The sequence below is a fragment of the Xenopus laevis genome, chromosome 8S (genome assembly GCF_017654675.1).
Source record: "Xenopus laevis strain J_2021 chromosome 8S, Xenopus_laevis_v10.1, whole genome shotgun sequence".
Classification (NCBI taxonomy): Eukaryota; Metazoa; Chordata; class Amphibia; order Anura; family Pipidae; genus Xenopus; species Xenopus laevis.
Genome location: NC_054386.1, coordinates 15,495,799 through 15,514,858, shown reverse-complemented (window position 1 = coordinate 15,514,858; position 19,060 = coordinate 15,495,799). Strand labels below are relative to the sequence as shown.

Here is a 19,060-nt window from a genome sequence, read left to right as displayed (position 1 = left end):
AAATCTTCAGATTATTGCACGAAAAGCAGTGCAGATCAGGATATCTTCGGGACTTCTCCCACTGACTTATATGTAAACCCCCTAAGTGTATAAACTATGTGTACAATCGTTTAAGGTATTTTCATTACTGGCCTTTAAAACATAAGCTACAACTACAGAGTGATAGAGAATATAAAACAGTAATCACTTCCTCTGACTGTGTCCTATTGTATCTAATTCAGGCTCGTTTCAGGCATCAACGCCACCTGAGGCAGTGTTCGCAAAACCGCCCCCAGGCTTACCTTAAGATCTCCGACAGGAGGTCTGGTGAGGGGCGCATTGCTAACGCAGAGAGCGAAATAACGCTCTCTGCGACAGAAAAGCTGAATTTCCGGTTTAATAACCGGAAATTCGGCTCTTAAAGTTACCAGAAGTGGCTTTTTGCCGCCCCTGGTAACTTCGGGGGAGCTGCCGCCTGAGGCAACGTACTCACCTTGCCTCATGGCAGAAACGCCACTGATCTAATTGCTTACTCTGCATAGGCACACCTTGCTTTAGAGTGAACTACACCAGAAAATAAATGGAAGGTGGAGAACTGGGGGCCATTGCTTTCAGGCTGACATACCTGGGAAGCAGCACATACATTTTACCATGTGCTTACAGATGAGTAGAGAAGGAAGAAAGGCATAACTGGAGTAGATTATAATTTAATTGCAACAAACTAAACAAACAAACAAAAAAAAGTACATTAAAGTGCTTGAAAGGCATAACGGGTGACACATCTTTTCATCTTTTCTGTAAGGCCTCCTAATCCCCAACCCATAAAAACTTATTGCAAGCTGTTGCTATATTAAAAAAACACATGTTTGTTCAGACTACATAAAGCATATATGGTTTGGTGTGAGTGGTGATCATAAATCTATTACATGATGCAGATAATTTTGGGCTTTGGGTAATTAAAAAAAATAAAGGACTATGCATCTTAGATGTTAAACTCTAGTGCTTTGCAAGTATCTATCAATGAACGGGGAGTAGCAGGCGAGAGAACAAAAGTAACAAACAATGGGGCCGTCTGTTCCTCCCATTGTATCAATAAGGACCACACTCTGAGACACCTGGTGGAGGTTCATGAGTATAACTGTTTCAATAAAGGAATTGAGACAGGGGAGGCTACAGTCACATGTTTTAGCCATGGACATATCTAGGCAGAGGGTAGCAGGGATGAGTTGAGGTCCTGAAGGAATTCTTGAAGCGGGAAAGGGGGAAGAAATACCAATCCATTATTAAAGTAAGAGTGTATGCATTCACAACCAACAGCACATACTGAAAAATGCATAGATCAGTATATCGGTCCTTTTTAAATAAAATTCTCTGTTCATGGCTAGCTTTAGACAACCTAAAATAATGGGGGGCCTCTAAAGCTGATGCCACAGGAGAATTTTTTCAAAAGGAGGCTCATTACAGCAGGGGTGACCAAAAAGTAACATGAAACCTTTAGCTGGTGATCAGTAGATCTCTAGACACTGCCAACAAACAGCTTAACTAAGTTACCCGCCTGTTTCATGCTTTTCATTCAGATATGTATTACATTAAGGTTACATAATAGTTGTTTGTTAAATATAGCAATATACATTTTCTCAAAAATCAATATAATACAGACCAAATATTTTCCATGAAACAAAATGCTAGTACTAAAAGTACCCCGCATTGGCACTTATATATTTAAGGCACTTCCCGTTTAAGATACAGTAGATTTGTTATCTTCATTTTCATTCAGTTTTTGAGTGGAGTAACTTAAAACCTGAAGGTGATTCAGATATTGCCTGACAAGGTTTTTGTTTTATGGACTGTTGTTACATTTTGTGATAGTGAAGCTTTTATCTCATCAATGCCAGAATAACTCTTACCTGTACTTTAAAGTTGCTCTTGCCGCAGTTTCTAGTAAAGGCAATGGTATTTTCAGCTGTATGTCAGGAACCAGAGGTGTGGCTTGAATAAAAGGATAAATCTACTGTTTCAAGTGTGAGCCTCTTAATGGCAGAGACACACGTGAAGATTCGGGGAGATTAGTTGCTCGGCGAAAAAATCACCTCTTCTTCGGGGCAACTAATCTCCCTGAAAAGCCTTCCCACCAGCTAGAATCTAAATCGACGGCTGGATGGCACTCGGAGCACTTCATTTTCCGAAGTTGCGTCATGAGTGTCTCTCAGTGTAGTGTTGCAAAAAACCAGCACAAAGGATTCCAAAAAATGTAATTCAGTATCAGCTCCTGCAGACGAACAAGAACACCAATGGTCTCTGGCAACTTTTTAATATGGTTATTGCAGAGGTCAAGCTTTTGCAGCTCTTTAAAGCAAAGCATGCGCATATCAACCCTTGCAAGTTTACAGAAAGACACTTGAAGATGCTACAAAGAATAGGGGAAGTTTCTTTTTGTGATGGGATAATGCTTCTTAGTAGTTATAAACAGTTAGTTTCTCTATTTCAGATGTCTTGGCTGGCTCAGTGAGGTAATAATGCAGTACCTTTGTTTGCCAGTCCCACTAAAATTCTTTAGACTTCATATTCCAGCCTTGAAGTTAAAAAAAAAATTAAAAATAAGTTAACTGATGCAACATCGTACAATTTTGGTCTAAATAAACACCTGCAAACACAGGTTGAAAATCTGATTTAAATGGATGCAATCTTGCCAAAGTCCACAGTGAGAATAGGTGTTTGTGATGTACACATCTGTATCACAAAATTACTTTTTATTTTTAAAATTAAAAAAATAATTTTAAAATATTAAACTCTATGTTTGTGGCATTGTGGTGTTTTTTCCCTTTATTTTTTGAACTACTTCTTGGTTTTACCCAGGTTGTGGCATAAATGTGCAATCTTTAGGAAAAGGAATTATGAGGAAACGACTTTGTCCTGAATCTAAATGCATCTTGGGGGAGGGGTCTGTGAGAACAATAATATCATTGGTAAAGGAAGTTGTTTCTCTCTTCTATAAATCTATGCAACAGAAATTTGCCACCTAAATAAATCCCTTTAATTTCCTGTTGTTTGCCGGGCTATAATGCCCAATTGAACCCTGTATTGCCCTAGGGCATAAATTGGTGAAGCCAAAGAGAAATCTGGCATGAAAGTTCACTAAGAACATTTTTGAAGAAATTTTAGAAATACAACAAAAAATTCAGACCCATATGATGGTTGTGAAATTTTCTTATACTTGAGCAGGGCAGCCAAAAAAAGTTAGCAGCACAGCACGGATCATAGGTAAAACGAAAGATAAGATTTTAATGTTATCTAAGAGTGTGTTCCTGAACTGTAAAGTAAAGCTGGCCATAGACTCAAAGATCCGCTCATTTGGCGACATCGCCAAACGAGTGGATCTTTCCCCGATATGCCACTAACGGCATGGCTATATCGGGGGTAATCCGAACATTCAGCCGTATGGTCGAACGATCGGATTAAGATACGCCAAGGGGTTCCGACGGGTCGGTCGGGTAACAATCAAACCTTCCCTATCGATATCGTGGCCAAATATCGATCGGGAAGACCCGTTGGAAGCCCCCATACACGGGCAGATAAGCTGTCAAATTGGTCTAAACGACCGATATCGGCAGCTTTATCTGCCCACGGATCAATATTTCTCAAATACAAAAGAAATGTTTTTCAGTTACTGCAGCTGTGTAGTGAAACAAATCAGCTCCACTTGATCCTAGGATATGAGCTAAGAAAAATTAAACCCAGAATCTATTGTCACAGAAGGCAATGAAGGAAAAAATAGATGTAGTCCCTGTGCAAAGTAAAAGAAAGCAGTAATATGAGCATATGACTTATGCCACCTTACCTTACTTAAACATATATCCAATGCTGGTTCCTTAAGATGTAGTGTAGCTTTTCCCTCACCCAGAAACTTAGTAAAGAACTGTTCAATGTTGTTTTCCAGCTGTTTATTAAAAAAATGTATGTGTGTAATAAAATCCTCAGGTATTACAATGTAGTGCTTTAAAATTAGTGTTAGCCTTGGCAGATAAATCTTGTGGCGGTCAGTGTAAGTTACTGCAAATAACATTACCATCTGAGATGTTCACTCCCTCTTTCTACCTGTGGCATTCAGATCCAACAGGTCAGTAGTCATATGCCATTGTATACCAGTGTTAGTCGTGTGGGCCAGCAAGCTGGCTGGGTGAATTTTCAGCAAATAATTAGCCACTCCGACAATGCAGAGTGCCCTCTAGAAGGAATTAGGTTAAAGGGTATGTCAACACAAAAAAATTAAATTGCAATTTTGCAATATACATTAATTACACATTTTCTATGGTTTTTTTAAGTTATCTGTATATATATTGCTATTGAAAGCAGTGTTTGTCTGTCCCTGTCTATTCTCTGCCCTGAAGGCTCAGACTGTTGATACAACGTAAGTAAGACAAGGCAGCTGATTAACAACCTGTCTTTGCTTGGTAAACTAAGACTTTTGCATTAAAAAGTAAGAAACAGGAGTTATGCAAATGCTGCTTTAAAGGAGAAACAAACCCGTACTAGAAAAAAACCCTACCCCTCTACCCTGCATAGACCAACCTCCCTCCTCCCCCACAGCGAAATGCCCCTAATTTTTTACTTACCCCTCCGTGGCCTCTGGAGTTCACAGGCACCATCTTCTTTTTTTGGTCTTTTTCGGAATCTGAGTTTTTTTGGCGCATGCGCAGTTGGAGTAAATTTCTCGTCATGTACGACTGCACATGCGCCGAAAGTCACGAAAATGTCCGAAAAGTTTTTCCTTCTGTCCTTCCTATCTCCCTTATTCCACCCCCAATTTTATAATATTGGCACAGCATTCTATGGCTTAACTGGTACCTATGGTTAGATGGCGACTTTATGTGCATATAAAAATATCCATTCTGTGTATGAACTTTCAATGTGTCTAGTCTAGGTATCAATCCACAGTATGTGTATGGCTACCTTAAGCGATATCCGGTTCCTGAGTATTTAGGGTTGCCACCTGCCCGGTAAAAATGATGGCTGATCCCAATGTTATTAATAGGGGGAAAAGATAAATATATAGGAAGGCCGGTATTTTTTTCCAGAAAAGGTGGCAACCCTATGTGTATTCCCAGGAAAGTAGCATTTTTTGGCATTTTGTAACCACAAAAGTAGCTCCATGTGTCTTCACCCTTAGGGTGGTGGCACACGTGGCAATTCCGGGGAGATTAGTTGCCCAGTGACAAATCTCCTCTTCTTCGGGCCACTAATCTCCCCGAAAATGCCTTCCCATCGGCAAGAATGTGAATTGCCGGCAGGATGGCATAGGGATCGCTTCGGTTTTTCGAAGACGCCCAAAGTTTCCTTGTGAGGCAACTTCGGCAAACAAAGCGCTACGTATGCCATCCCGCCGGCAATTTGAATTCTTGCCGGCAGGAAGGCATAGGGATCGCTTTGGTTTTTCAAAGACGCCTGAAGTTTCCTTGTGAGGCAACTTGGCAAACAAAGCGCTACATATGCCATCTGCTGGCGATTTGAATTCTTGCCGGCAGGAAGGCATTTGGAGAGATTAGTTGCCTGAACAAGAGGAGATTTGTCGCTGGCCGACTAATCAATAGATCAGCACCTTCCGTAGAGTCAATTTAAAAAGCATTTATTGGTTTTATTACAAAAATTGTGCATAATTTCAGTCTGACGTTCATATGGTTCAGCCCAAGAAGATAGCCACCTATGTGTTAACTATTAATTCAACCTAGGTAGCAATTACATACTCTAGTTTAAATTAGAGGAGCCAATTTTAAATTGGTCATGCATAGGCCAATTTATATACCTCCCAACTGTCCCTTTTTCGGAGGGACAGTCCCTCTTTTGACAGCTCAACCCGCAGTCCCTCATTTGTACTGGAAAGTCCCTCTTTTCTCTGCACTGAACAGCCAGAAAAAGAAACAAAGTTTCTCACTTAATTGGCTTTAAGCAGAGAGCCCAGAACAGCTAACAGGTGCAAATAAGATACTTTGTAACAATTTTGAGACACAAAAACACAGTTAAGGAGAAATATTTTCAAACTTTCATAACCTGACAAATTTTGTAAAACAAACATGGTAATTAGGGGGTGTGGCCACAGAAAGGGGTGTGGTCAAAAAATTTCTGCGCTACATGCGGAAAAAAAAATGTTGTCGCTCTTTTTACTTCCAAAATGTTGGGAGGTATGCTTGTGACTAAAACGCATTGCTGGGGCTGTTTTGTGAGATAAATATCTTGCACTTTCGCAGTTATTCTATCACAATCTGTAGCTAATAAATGGCTTCATCTGAGCCTGAGCACCCTTATTTCACTGTGTTTAGATCTACTCGAAAGCAGAACATCATTTGCAGACAGCTTCCATAACTGACACCATCTGCGCAACCGCACACAAGCGCTCTGATGACAACAGTACCAAGGGAAAGAGCTTCGCGCAATGCACTCTGGGATCGGTTTCCTGGTCCTGAATAGCGCGTGCGTGGCCCCGCCTCTTCCTTTTCCATTGTAGAGCGTCGGACAAGATGGGTCACCAGCAATTGTACTGGAGCCATCCGAGAAAATTCGGTCAGGGATCTCGCTCCTGGTGGGTATCGGGATTGTTTGGGAAGCGTTTGTAAGCTCGCTCCCGCTCTCTGTCGGCTGAAAGCTTAAGGGGTAGGGCGTGCGAACGGCATATGGTTTGGGGCCTCGTGAGGACAATCATGGCGCCTGTGGGTGGAATGGCGTTTATACGATATAGGTTATGATTTCTCCCCTTCCCATGTCTAACATGGCCACACCCCCTAATTACCATGTTAATTTTACACAATTTGGCAGCTTCTGAAAGTTTGAAAATGATTCTCCTTATCTAAACTGTTTTAGTGTCTCAAAATGGTTTCAAAGTATCTTATTTGCGCCTGTTGGCTCTCTGCTAAAAGCCAATTAAGTTAGAGACTTTCCAGTACAAAAGAGGGACTGCAGGTTGAGTTGTCAAAAGAGGGACTGTCCCTCCAAAAAAAGGGACAGTTGGCAGGTATGGAATATGGGGAGCGCCATTGAGAAACTCCCAATGTGTGTTGATGGTTGTGTTGCTTTTACAGTATCACTGCGCTTTATTTGCAGCACTTCTCATTGTGTAAGTGATTCATTGTTGTTACACACTTCACTTTTGTGGCTCAGTCAGAAAATGTCTTGGCACTCGTGGCTAATATAATGTGTATCCAGTAACAGTCGTGTACCAGCCAATTCAACTTGTGACTTGCTGTAATGAAATGAGAGAGCAGAGCTGCCGGGTCTACAAAACCAGCCCAACACTAGCCAAGAGTCGCTTCGAAAGTAGCTCTTTGACCCCTTGGATGTTGTTCCCAGTGGCATCCAAGTAGGTGCTTCTTTTTGAATATCTGCACTGAAATCCATTTCTCAAAAGAACAAACAGATTTTTTTTTTTTATTTAATTTTGAAATATGACATGGGGCTAGACATATTGTCGGTTTCCCATCTGCCTCCAGTCATGTCACTTGTGCTCTGATAAACTTGTCACTTTTTACTGCTGTACTGCAAGTTGCAGTGATATAAGTCCCCCCAGCAGCCTAACAGAACAATTGGAAGGTAACCACATAACTGCTCCCTAACACAGTGATACCCAACCAGTAGCTTGTGTGCAACATGTTGCTCTTTGACCCCTTGGATGTTGCTCCCAGTGGCATCCAAGTAGGTGCTTCTTTTTGAATTCCTGGCTTAAAGGCAAGCTATAGTTGCATAAACAGGAATACTGACAATCCGAGCCTCCTGTTGCCTGCAACTTAACATAGGTTCTACCAATACCAAATCACAGCCCATATTTGGAATCCCAGTGAACTTTTTGCATGGTTCTGTTGCTCTCCAATATTTTATACTTGAGTGTGACTCATGGGTAAAAAAGGTTGGGGACCCCTGCCCTAACACAAGATAACAGCTGCCTGGTAGATCTAAGAACAGCACTCAATAGTAAAATCCAGGTCCCACTGCGACACATTTCAGTTACATTGAGCAGGAGAAACAACGGCCTGCCAGAAAGCAGTTCCATCCTGAAGCACATGACCAGGCAAAATGAATGGAGATGGCGCCTACACACCAATATTACAACTAAAAAAACCAAAAAAGACTTACTGTTTCAAGAATTACATTTTATATTGTTGAGTGAATTATATGCAGATTATTTTGCAGTGTAAACTGTAATTTAGAAATTAAAATGACACCATAAAAATCATGACCGTATCCCTTTAATTTATGTGAAAATACGCTATTTTCAAATTTTCACTGATTTGCAAATTTTCCATGAAGAAAAATGGGACAGATTCGCCCGTCACTAGGGGTGTAACTACAGAGGGGGGTATAGGGACCCCATAAGGCCCTAATACATATACAATTTCAATAAATATTGGTAAAACAGGTCACCTCTAGACATTTTGGAGGCCAGCAGATTTTTGCCTCAAAATTGTCTCAAATTGAGAAGTCACCAGAAAACACGAGTGCTTAAGAGGGACGAGACTGGGATACAGAGCCCAAAATCTAGTAACGCCTGACTTCTACACAACTCTGTCCCATTGCATGCTGGTTATTGTCTTACATTAAATTTGACAGTTTGCAAATTGTTAAACAAAAACTACATTACCCAACATGCATTGGCAGACACAGGCTTGGCACACTAGGGCAACAAAAAACTTTGGCTGGTTTCAAATCTGTACCTTGGCTAGTTTGTACTTTCAAAACCTGCCTGGGCTTTAAATTTGTAGCCCAATTTGGCTGGAAACCCGCCAACCTGGTAACCCTGAATGAGAGATTAAAACCTAATTCTATTTCTCTGCTCTTTCTAGCCGTGTATGCTCAAACAGACATGGACTGATCCGTAAATACGGGCTTAATATGTGCCGTCAGTGCTTCAGACAGTATGCCAAGGATATTGGATTTGTCAAGGTATGTTTTTGTACTTTTAATGGCGCCCTGTAGCCTTAACGTTTTCCACATGCATTGTTTGTTACTGGGTAATACTACTTTATTGACAATTTTCTATCTCTGCACATAGTGAAAATATAGGTAGTTGTACCTGCAATTGCAAGTTGTAGTTTTATATGCCCTTGTGGGCAATCACATGACACTTCTAGCTTCTTATAAGTATTTATAATACAAAAGGAGGCCTGCAGAACCTGAATGTAGCCAGCTGTACTGAAGATTGCAGTTGAGACACATTTAATACTGTGCACCTAGTTACTATACTCTAAAAAATAGAAATACAGTGAAGCCTCTGTATTCCCTGACTTAAGTTTACCCATATTTTACATCACTTTTTAGTAGTTCCACCAATAAATGTGTTTCCCTGATTTAACACTTATTTTTTCTTGGTCATGGAAAATGTAAAATCAGCCTTTTCGTATTGTTTTTACCCCAAGCTTGATACAAGTTAGGGGTGAAAAAAATTACCCCCAATATTTTACCTTTTAATATTTTTATCATTACAAATAAAGGTATAGCAACTTTTGTATAGTATTCATCCCACTGCAATGTAGGTAGTTATTAACAAAGATGACTTTACTCAGGGAAATGTAAACTGCATTTCTTGTCAGCTGTGTGTCGAGCTGCTGGCTGCATTCCAATCCACACAATGGGAGATTGGTTGGCATCCTGCATTGCAAAATGCTGAGACCTGCTGCTGAAACAGACTGAGAAACCGCAGAAGGAGTGAAATAGCTGGCTAGTGCTTGCAAGGAGAACACTGGAGAAATGATTAAAGTAGGCTTCTGTTTTTAGAAGCATATCTTGCAATGGCAAATACTTTGTTTTGACGCCATATTTATTGTGTATGTACTATATTTGCAGTTATTTACTGCAGTGTTAACTAAAAGGGTACTGAAAAGTAGGGATGCACTGAATCCAGGATTCGGTTCGGGATTCGGCCTTTTCCAGCAGGATTCGAACTGAATCTGAATCCTAATTTGCATATACAAATTACGGGTGGGGAGGGAAATCACATGACTTTGTCACAAAACACGAAAGTAAAAAATGTTTTCCCCTTCCCACCCCTAATTTGCATATTCATATTAGGATTCGGTTCGGTATTCAGCCGAATCTATCGCAAAGGATTTGGAGGTTCGGCCAAATCCAAAATAGTGGATTCGGTGCATGCCTACTGAAAAGAGCAATTGTATACAAATTGGAGTATCTGTACTGTGTAGCATTTAATTGTACTATGGCAGTTCCCACTCCTATACTTTTAAATGGGACATATAGTTTTGCTATTGCATTATACACCAATAAAAATCAGTGTTGTATCTCATAACTTTTTATTTTAATGTCCCCCAAAACATTGCTAGCACCAGCCATCTGTTTATTTCCAGCTCTTCAGCCTAGGCTGTGTAGAAGAAGGGAACATTTTGTACTGTAGGGTTCCAGACGGTCACCATATGCTGGGTAGGCAGTAAACTGTGTGTTTTAAAGTAATGAAAATATCATGTATTGTTGCCCTGCACTGGTAAAACTGATCTGTTTGCTTCAGAAACACTACTATAGTTCATATAAACAAGCTGCTGTGTAGCAATGGTGGAAATTAAAAAAAAGTCTATGGCACAGGTTAAATAGTGGATAACAGATAACACCATTATGTTCTACAGAGCTTATCTGTTATCTGCTGTGTATCCTATGTCTCTTCTCATTTGCTTTGAATGGCTGCCCCCATTGCTACACAGCAGCTTATTTATATGAACAATAGTAGTGTTTCTGAAGCAAACGCCAGTTTTACCAGTGCATGACAACACTGCATTATATTTGTATTACTTTAAAACACTTTTTTTATGTTACTGTACCTTTAAAGGAACAGTAACACCAACAAATAAGTGTTTTAAAGTAATGAAAATATCATGTGTTGCCCTGCACTGGTAAAACTGATCTGTTTGCTTCAGAAACACAACTATAGTTTATATAAACAAGCTGCTGTGTAGCAATGGCAGATTTTGAAAAATGGCTATATGGCACAGGTTAAATAGTGCATAACAGATAATGCCATTATGTTCTACAGAGCTTATCTGCTGTGTAACCTGAGCCTTTTCTCATTTGAATGGCTGCCCCCATTGCTACACAGCAGCTTATAGTAGTGTTTCTGAAGCCAACACAGCAGTTTTACCAATGCAGGGCATCACTGCATTACTTTATTTTTTGATGTTACTGTTCCTTTAACTGTGGTATCTTAAGACACAAACACTGGGTGTAACCGCCTAGAAAGGATCTATGGGGAGCTTTTGGTTCACAGCTACAAATAACCTCCATTCTTATATTGGGTCGATTACCTGCAAAACATGCATGCACTTGAGCGGACAGTCTGTGTTTCCAAGCAACTGCACCAGCAATTGCATTAGTAGTGAATGACTGACCACTTTTGAGCATTTTCTCCCTACCTCTGAAACAAGGGCAGGGTAAATGCTTGAAATGACTCCATGTGCCAGTACTCTTAAAGCTTATCTTGTGACTTTACCCTGCTGATGCATTAATGAATTTATATCCAGAACTGTGATGTGCTGTTGGCTTTCCAGACAGAACCCAGGCTTGCAATGTTGTCTTACTACAGTATCTCATTATTAGAGCATCACTACTTGGTAAATAACAAATATTTTATTTGTAGAATAATGATAGATTATTAGCTTCCAAATGTCTTTTAAATCTCTCTTTCAGGAATAAAGTGTTTTATTGCAAATATTCACTTTTTAAAATTTTCCTTTTCCCCCCCAGCTGGACTAGACACCTGAGCAAATGCAATAGATGTGTGAGACTTGGGGAATAAAGATCATACCCATTAAATCGACACCAAGCAGATGGATTCACAATATACTTCTGTTTTGTAAATAAAATTGGTGCAGTCTCAAAGTGTTTTTTATTTGTTTTTAAACATTTAAATACCGTTTAGTAGCTGTATTTTGGCTTTTTTTTTAATAGCATTAAAAAGGAATAGGGCTTCCTACATATGCGAAGCTGTAAATCCTGTTGTAGGATAGATTGTTGGTTCTAATATATGCAGCAAGCTAGTTTATTATAGTGCTCATTCATTTCAATTTAAGCAAGTTACCCTGATTACAGTGGGAGTTAAAAGGAAACCAGGATTAATATTGTATATTTGGAAACCCATTTTTTTTTAAGTGAAGTAGTGCTTTTAAGCTCAAATTTTATTTACTTACTGGATTTATAAAATGTGCATTTCCACAGCACTTTACAAAGATTGTCATTCACATCGAATCCTTTTTATTGTGCTCACATTGAGCAAAGGTCTATTCTGCCACATATTACCTGTTGGGTAAAAATGTTATTCCCAACCAAAGGTGCCGGCTGATAGAGCCTTCATTCTTGTTGTGGATAACATTTTTTTTTTTTTTAAAAAAAAAAAAAGCCTCACGCCAGCGCTATGCTACCCGCAACCGGAGGGAGCTCCCAGTGCGAACAGCCATTGCCGTTATGTCAATCATGTGCATAACGGCATGTGACATCCCGCGAATGCGCATTGTGAGCAATTCGTGGCACATTTCATTATGCACATGCGAGTGACACAACATGGTTGCGTGCACTGGGAAGCTCCCTCCCGGTGAGGGTAGCGTAGCTCTGGCAGGGGGCGTTTAAAAACAAAACTTATCCACAACTGGAATGCAGGCTGTATAAGCCCTCACCTTTGGTTGGGGATACCATTTTTACTCAACAGGTGCCCTTCGAAGGTAGTGTTTATCCTTTGTCAAAGAACTAGGAAGAGGAAAGCAGTCTGGAGATAGGGTTCTGATACAAAGTTACTTATTAGGCTGAAGACACACAAGTGAAACCTACCTAGTTGATCCAGAGTAGGTCAAAAAGATAAGAATGGTGAGCATTGATAATGCAGGTTATCACTATTTATTTTGTAGCTGCTACTAGTATCTGTGTGGCTTCCCCCTCTGAAATGTAATTATTTTCAACAAATGAAAGTATTAAATTAATTAAAATATAATGCACTATGGGCCTGTGCTTGTAAAACTGGTTTGTTTGCTTCAGAAACAGTGCTATAGTTTATATACAGTAAACAAGCTGCTGTGTAGTCATGGAGGCAGCCATTCAAGCAAAGGATACACAGTAGATGAGCGATAAAAGTTCAGAAGAACCCAATTGTATACTACAGAGCTTATGTTATCTGGTGCCTTTTCTCCTTTTTTCATCTTAAATGGCTACACAGCAGCTTGTTCTAAACTCTTATAGAATTTTTGAAGCTAACAGTCCAGTTTTACTCATGCAACAGGACATTATATTTTAATTACTTTTCATTTCTTGGTGTTACTTTTCCTTAAAGTGATACTGACACTAAAAAATTAATTTTAGCATATGAATGTACATTAAATGTTACCTATAGGTCATGTTGATCATTTTTTGCTGAGAGGTTTGTTTTTGTATATAATTGTTAGTTGAAGTTCCTAAGTCTGACTCTCTGACTTTGCCAACCTGACTGTCCCATCTCAGCCTGTTAGTTACAGTTTCTAATGCTAACCGACTCCTGTTGCACAAATATGGCAGCCCCCTCATACAGGAACATGGGGATCAGACAGGTAATGTAAAAGCATCATGCAAATACTTTATGGCAAAGTTAGAAGTAGCTTGCAAAGCCAATATTATAATAGATGTAAAAAAAAGTTTAATTTCAGGTGTCAGTATCTCTTTAAAAGGAGATCTAAGCTTAAAGGAAAACTATACCCCAAAATGAATACTTAAGCAACAGATAGTTTATATCAAATTGAATGACATATTAAAGAATCTTACCAAACTGGAATATATATTTACATAAATATTGCCCTTTTACATCTCTTGCCTTGAACCACCATTTCGTGACTATCTGTGCTGCCTCAGAGATCACCTGACCAGAAATACTACAACACTAACTGTAACAGGAAGAAGTGAGGAAGCAAAAGGCAGAACTCTGTCTGTTAATTGGCTCATGTGACCTTACATGTGGTTTGTATGTGTGCACAGTGAATCTTACGATCTCGGGGCGGCCCTTATTTTTTAAAATGGCAATTTCCTATTTATGATTACCCTATGACACATACTACTAAAAAAAGTATATTATTATGATAATGGTTCATTTACATGAAGCAGGGTTTTACACATGAGCTGTTTTACTCAGTATCTTTTAATAGAGACCTACATTGTTTGGGGGGTATAGTTTTCCTTTAACAAAGATGTAGGCTACAAATGCTGCACTAACAGTTTTAGGCTAATGTACCACCCCAAAGTGATTACAGATCTTTAGTATTGATCAGCAACATTTTTTGCAGAGTTTCCAATGGGTGAAAATTTTTTGCTACCCAAAACATTTGATATGCCACATATACAGTTTATTTCTAATATAAAAATACAACACTAATTAGTAATTGGGACTCAATACATGGGATATGTGTGATAATCAGCCTTCTGGAATCACTGCTATGACCTAATTTTATCCTTGATGATTTCCAACAATCCCTAAGATTAACTTCTTAGCAGCCCACAAAACCGTATCATAAGCTCCACCAACACTGCTAAACCGTTTGGTTGGTGCAAATATAGTATTTCTTGCTATATTTCTGGTTAGACTTTAGAGTAATAAACCTAAACCATACAAATCTCTTATCTTAGCCATATAAAATTGGCTCTATATGCTGTATGATCCCCTGAAAATGGTGACAGTCCTCCAAGGTACGATAACATTTTATCTGTTCCGTGTGTGTCTGGAATGTTGTGGTTCGTGTAGCACATAATTCCACCCTGTGCCTGCCTGATGCTAGCATCCCTTGGCTTCATTAGACTACATGGCTGTATACATAGTTACAGATACATTTCTGCTGTAATACTTGATAATAACAATGCTACAATATATGATGATACTCTACAACTTGCTCTGCTAGTAAACAATGTGTTACTCAGAAAATATATTTATTGGGTGATGTGTTCTAAATTCTTATGCAGATAAATTGTATCTGTTACTATTCTGATATAAGGCAGAAAAAAAGCATTCTATCCAACTATGACCCGGACAAGACTCAATTGGGCAAATTCACTAAAGGGTGAATTGTCGCCAGAGAACGATACACCATGATTCGCGCTGGGTGAAAATTCATTACCACTTCGCTAATTCACTAAAATGCAAACTAGTGTCCTGGACACTGAACATTGGCAACTTTTTGCTAGCATTACTTCGGCAGTGCGAACGTTTCAAATCGAAATGACGCTAGCGAACGCTTCTGCCTAGCGAAACTTTGTTAGTTTTCTTACAATTAAGTCAATTTGAATAAGGCTGGTACAGGTCTGGACAGAATTAAAATAGGCCCTGGCATTTCAGCTACACAGAGGCCCAATCAGCCCCCACCAGCCCACTAAATACTGACTTTCTTTGGCACCTTATTACAGCCCCTCTGGCATTTGCCAGAACCCACAGATCCAGGCCTGGGCAGGTACATTAAAGTCGTATAGATGTCTTTATTAGAGATATTGGTGCAAATGCTGTAAGTGGCCACTTTTAATTACAAATGTCCAAGGAACCTGAATAAAGACATAAAGGTCCTCTAATGCCTTATACATGAGCCCACCCTAAAACGAATGTTCAATGGCAGACAGGATATAGGGTTGCCACCTTTTCTGGAAAAAAATACCGGCCTTCCTATATATTTATCTTTTTTCCCCTATTAACAGCATTAGGATCAGCCATCATATTTACCGGCCAGGCCAGTAAAATACTGGCCAGGTGGCAACCCTAACAGGATATGATGTAGCTTTTTTTTTAGCAGTTTGCCTGGTCTGAGATGGCGAAAGAAACTAACGAAAAGTTACGCCCGTTCGATAGAGCGAAAAGTCGACTGGCGATAGAGTGTGAACGAATGCTAGCGACGGTCCCGTTCGCTAGCAAGTTGTTTCATATGCCTGTTAGTAAATTGGCGATGTCCCTGTGGATGTGATTTTTCGGCGAAATGTCGCTCGCGTTAGCCACTTCAACCTTTAGTAAATCTGCCCCAAAGCTCCTATAGGGGAATCTGGAATCTGTGCTATAAAAATAACTACTATATGGCAGTATTTTTTAAGACTGTAGCTTTAATAAAGTAGTAACTGTACCTTTTTTTTCTTTTTTTTGAAATACAACACTTTTTTTTGAAATACAACAATTTAGGTTATGATTGCTGCCCCCTTAAAGGACAAGGAAAGGCAAAAAAATAAAATCCCATTTTTACTTTCTTTAATGAAAAACAAACCTATCTCCAATATACTTCATTTAAAAAATGTGCACCGTTTTTATAAGAAACCTGATTGTATGCAGTGAAATTCTCCCTTCATTTACTGCTGTGGATAGGAATTGTCAGATGGTCCCTAACTGCTAAACAGCTAAACAGTCATACTTATGAACAGCAGGGGGAGCCCCCGCCTTACTTACAAGCCATGAAGAATTCAAGCAGCTTTGTTTATGATGATCCCTAAGCAGCCCAGACCACACTGAGCATGTGCAGGGTCAGGCAAAGATGTTTAACAAAGTTACAAGATGACAGCCCCCTGTGGCCAACTTTGAAAGTATAAATCATTTGTTTGATTAGGCTTGTGGTGCAGTAAGTGCATGCTTATGTTTAGTATAAAAAATACAGCATTTCTAGCCTTATTCTATTTTAGACTTTCCTTGTCCTTTAACCTCACATGTTCGCCTTAGGAAGCTCCCAAACTATGGGTGTGTTTGACTGCATGAAAAAAAAAATCAATTTTAATGAAATGGAAGTAAGTAAACACTTAAGTTGACAGTAAATTTGTGGAGAGCTCCTGCATCTCTTCTGTCATTGCCGCTTGGAGCTGTCAAGAGTCTCACTGGGGAGCTGGTGCTGAGAGGCACATGCAAATTGGAAGCAAGGCTGTCAGATTCTGTTTAAATCCACAGTGGAAAAAAAAACGTATATTGGCACGTATATTACATTGCAGATTCCTGTGGGAAATGCAGCACAGTGATAGCTTTTACAAATATCTGGCCAGAAGCAAAATTATTCTAAAGTGATCCAATGGTGGAAATTATAGAGACTAATGAAATGTATGCATGCTTGCCTTACTTTCTTCATTCATCCTCCCAATGTTAGTTCTGCAGAGAGGACACATTCCTGTCACTTTAACCTAATCCTTAATTCCGCTCTGAGGATAGATTGTCTGTTTTGTGCTGACAGTGCTTGTGACTAATGGTAAGTCGCATTCATCTCTCTTAATATGTTTGCGTGGAAGTCCCGGCCTTTTCATCTCTGTTGTGCTTCCTGGGACATCAGGGAGCTGCTTTTTAGCAGGTTCATTTGGCAGCAAACCTGGCTTTATAACTGTGCCAATATTCAGAGAAGTACCAGATTTATTCAAAATGCCAGCCTTAAAATAGACCAGAGATAGCAGCTAAATCTCTTGTCTTAGAGACTGATAAATTGATTCTGTATCTTGCTGTGTAAGCACAATCAATCTCCAAGTCACTATAACGATAGGACATTCTTTTAATGGTATCCCAAATGTATTTGGTGCCCATTCTGTTGAAACACAGGCCTTATGGAAAAAAGGTACTCCCCTTGTTCATTATTAAAAAAGGCACATTGGAGGATATATGACAATTTTGCAGTTCAGCCAGTATGTATATATTTCCATTCCCACCATCAGATAAATATTTCTCTAACTTGCTCATAGATCAGATACACAGCCAAAAGAATGCAGATACTGTACATGTACAAGATACTGTACTGCTCATAGCAACCAATCCGATCTTTGTTTTTCTTTTCTAACTTGTAGGTGATTGTTGAAATCTAATTGGTGATTGGTTGCTATAGGCAACATCGCCTGTGAAGTTTTTCTACAACGTTTAAGGGTCAAGGCACACGCTCAGATTCAGGCAGATTAGTCACCGGCGACAAATCTCCTCTTCTTCGGGGCGACTAATCTCCCTGAACTGCCTCCCGCTGGCTACAATGTAAATCGCTGGCGGAAGTTGCAGAAACTTCGGAAAATGAAGCGATCCGAGTGCCATCCCGCCAGCGATTTACATTCTAGCTGGCGGGAGGCAGATGCTGGGAGTACGCCAGGCGACTAACTCCCCGAATCTGAGAGTGTGCTCTGACCCTTATACGCCATGATAAATAGGCCCCTTACTGTGCTGGTATCTGCATTCATTTGGTCATGTATCTGCTCTATGACACACATGGAGATTTGTTGGCCGCTGTTTAAATCTGCACTACTGTGGATCAAAAAAAAAAAAAAAAAGAAAACACAGTCTCTGGAGTGACAAATCACATTTCACCATCTGACTGACTGACAAGTGCATGTAAGGCAGATGCTGGGAGTATGCTAGATGCTGACCGTAAGGTTTTGTGAATGAATTATAAATGGTCTGGGGTTGTTCCCCATAGTTTTGGCCAAGGCCCCTGGTTCCAGTAAAAGCAAACTCAAATGCTATCATTCATGCACAAATCTCTTTAGTTTGTTTGTTATAAATTAATGTAAAGTGCTGTGTAAATTGATGGCACTATATATAGGGAATAAAGTACCCCCTTTTGGAAAATATAAGGATATTATAAGTTACCGAGGAGTTTCATGACCATATAAAAACACGAGGCCGAAGGCCGAGTGTTTTTATACAGGGCATGAAACTCCGAGGTTACTTCTAATATCCTCATATTTTGCAACAGGGGGTACTTTATTTATTATAATACACAAGTTTTAGTGAGTCATGTGACAGAAATGACATCACTACTCACCGTTTATAACTGATGACATCAGAACTCACCGTTTATAAGGATATTATTTACAAGATATTCATGGCTTTTGTGTATTATACAGTAAATAAATAATGATAATGATGGCAGTGAAAAAGATTGAATGTCGCTCAAAGGGCCCCAAACTAAATCCATTGGAATGCTGACTGGGAGCCAGGCTTGATCACAAAAAATTACTAATACCCCTGCTCCTGAATAGAAACAAGTCACAGCAAATACATTTTATCATTTTGTGCAAACTTATATAGGAACAAAGGGAATATAAACATTAAATAAATACCCTTGCTTTTGGGATGAGATGTTGGACAGCCATGTGGACATGGTGTATTTTT

At 39.5% G+C, this 19,060-nt stretch overlaps 1 protein-coding gene and 1 pseudogene across 1 annotated transcript; one reads left to right on the top strand and one right to left on the bottom strand.

Annotated features, from left to right (window-relative positions):
- Positions 1-897: 897 nt before the first annotated feature.
- On the bottom strand, positions 898-4,042 carry LOC108700480 (annotated as a pseudogene).
- A 2,439-nt stretch (positions 4,043-6,481) lies between these two features.
- On the top strand, positions 6,482-11,841 carry rps29.S (ribosomal protein S29 S homeolog). The gene is given in 3 exon segments (NM_001171730.1): positions 6,482-6,553; positions 8,805-8,904; positions 11,707-11,841. Coding segments are annotated over 3 exon segments (171 nt in total). The 5' UTR covers positions 6,482-6,491; the 3' UTR covers positions 11,716-11,841.
- The last annotated feature ends 7,219 nt before the right edge of the window (positions 11,842-19,060 follow it).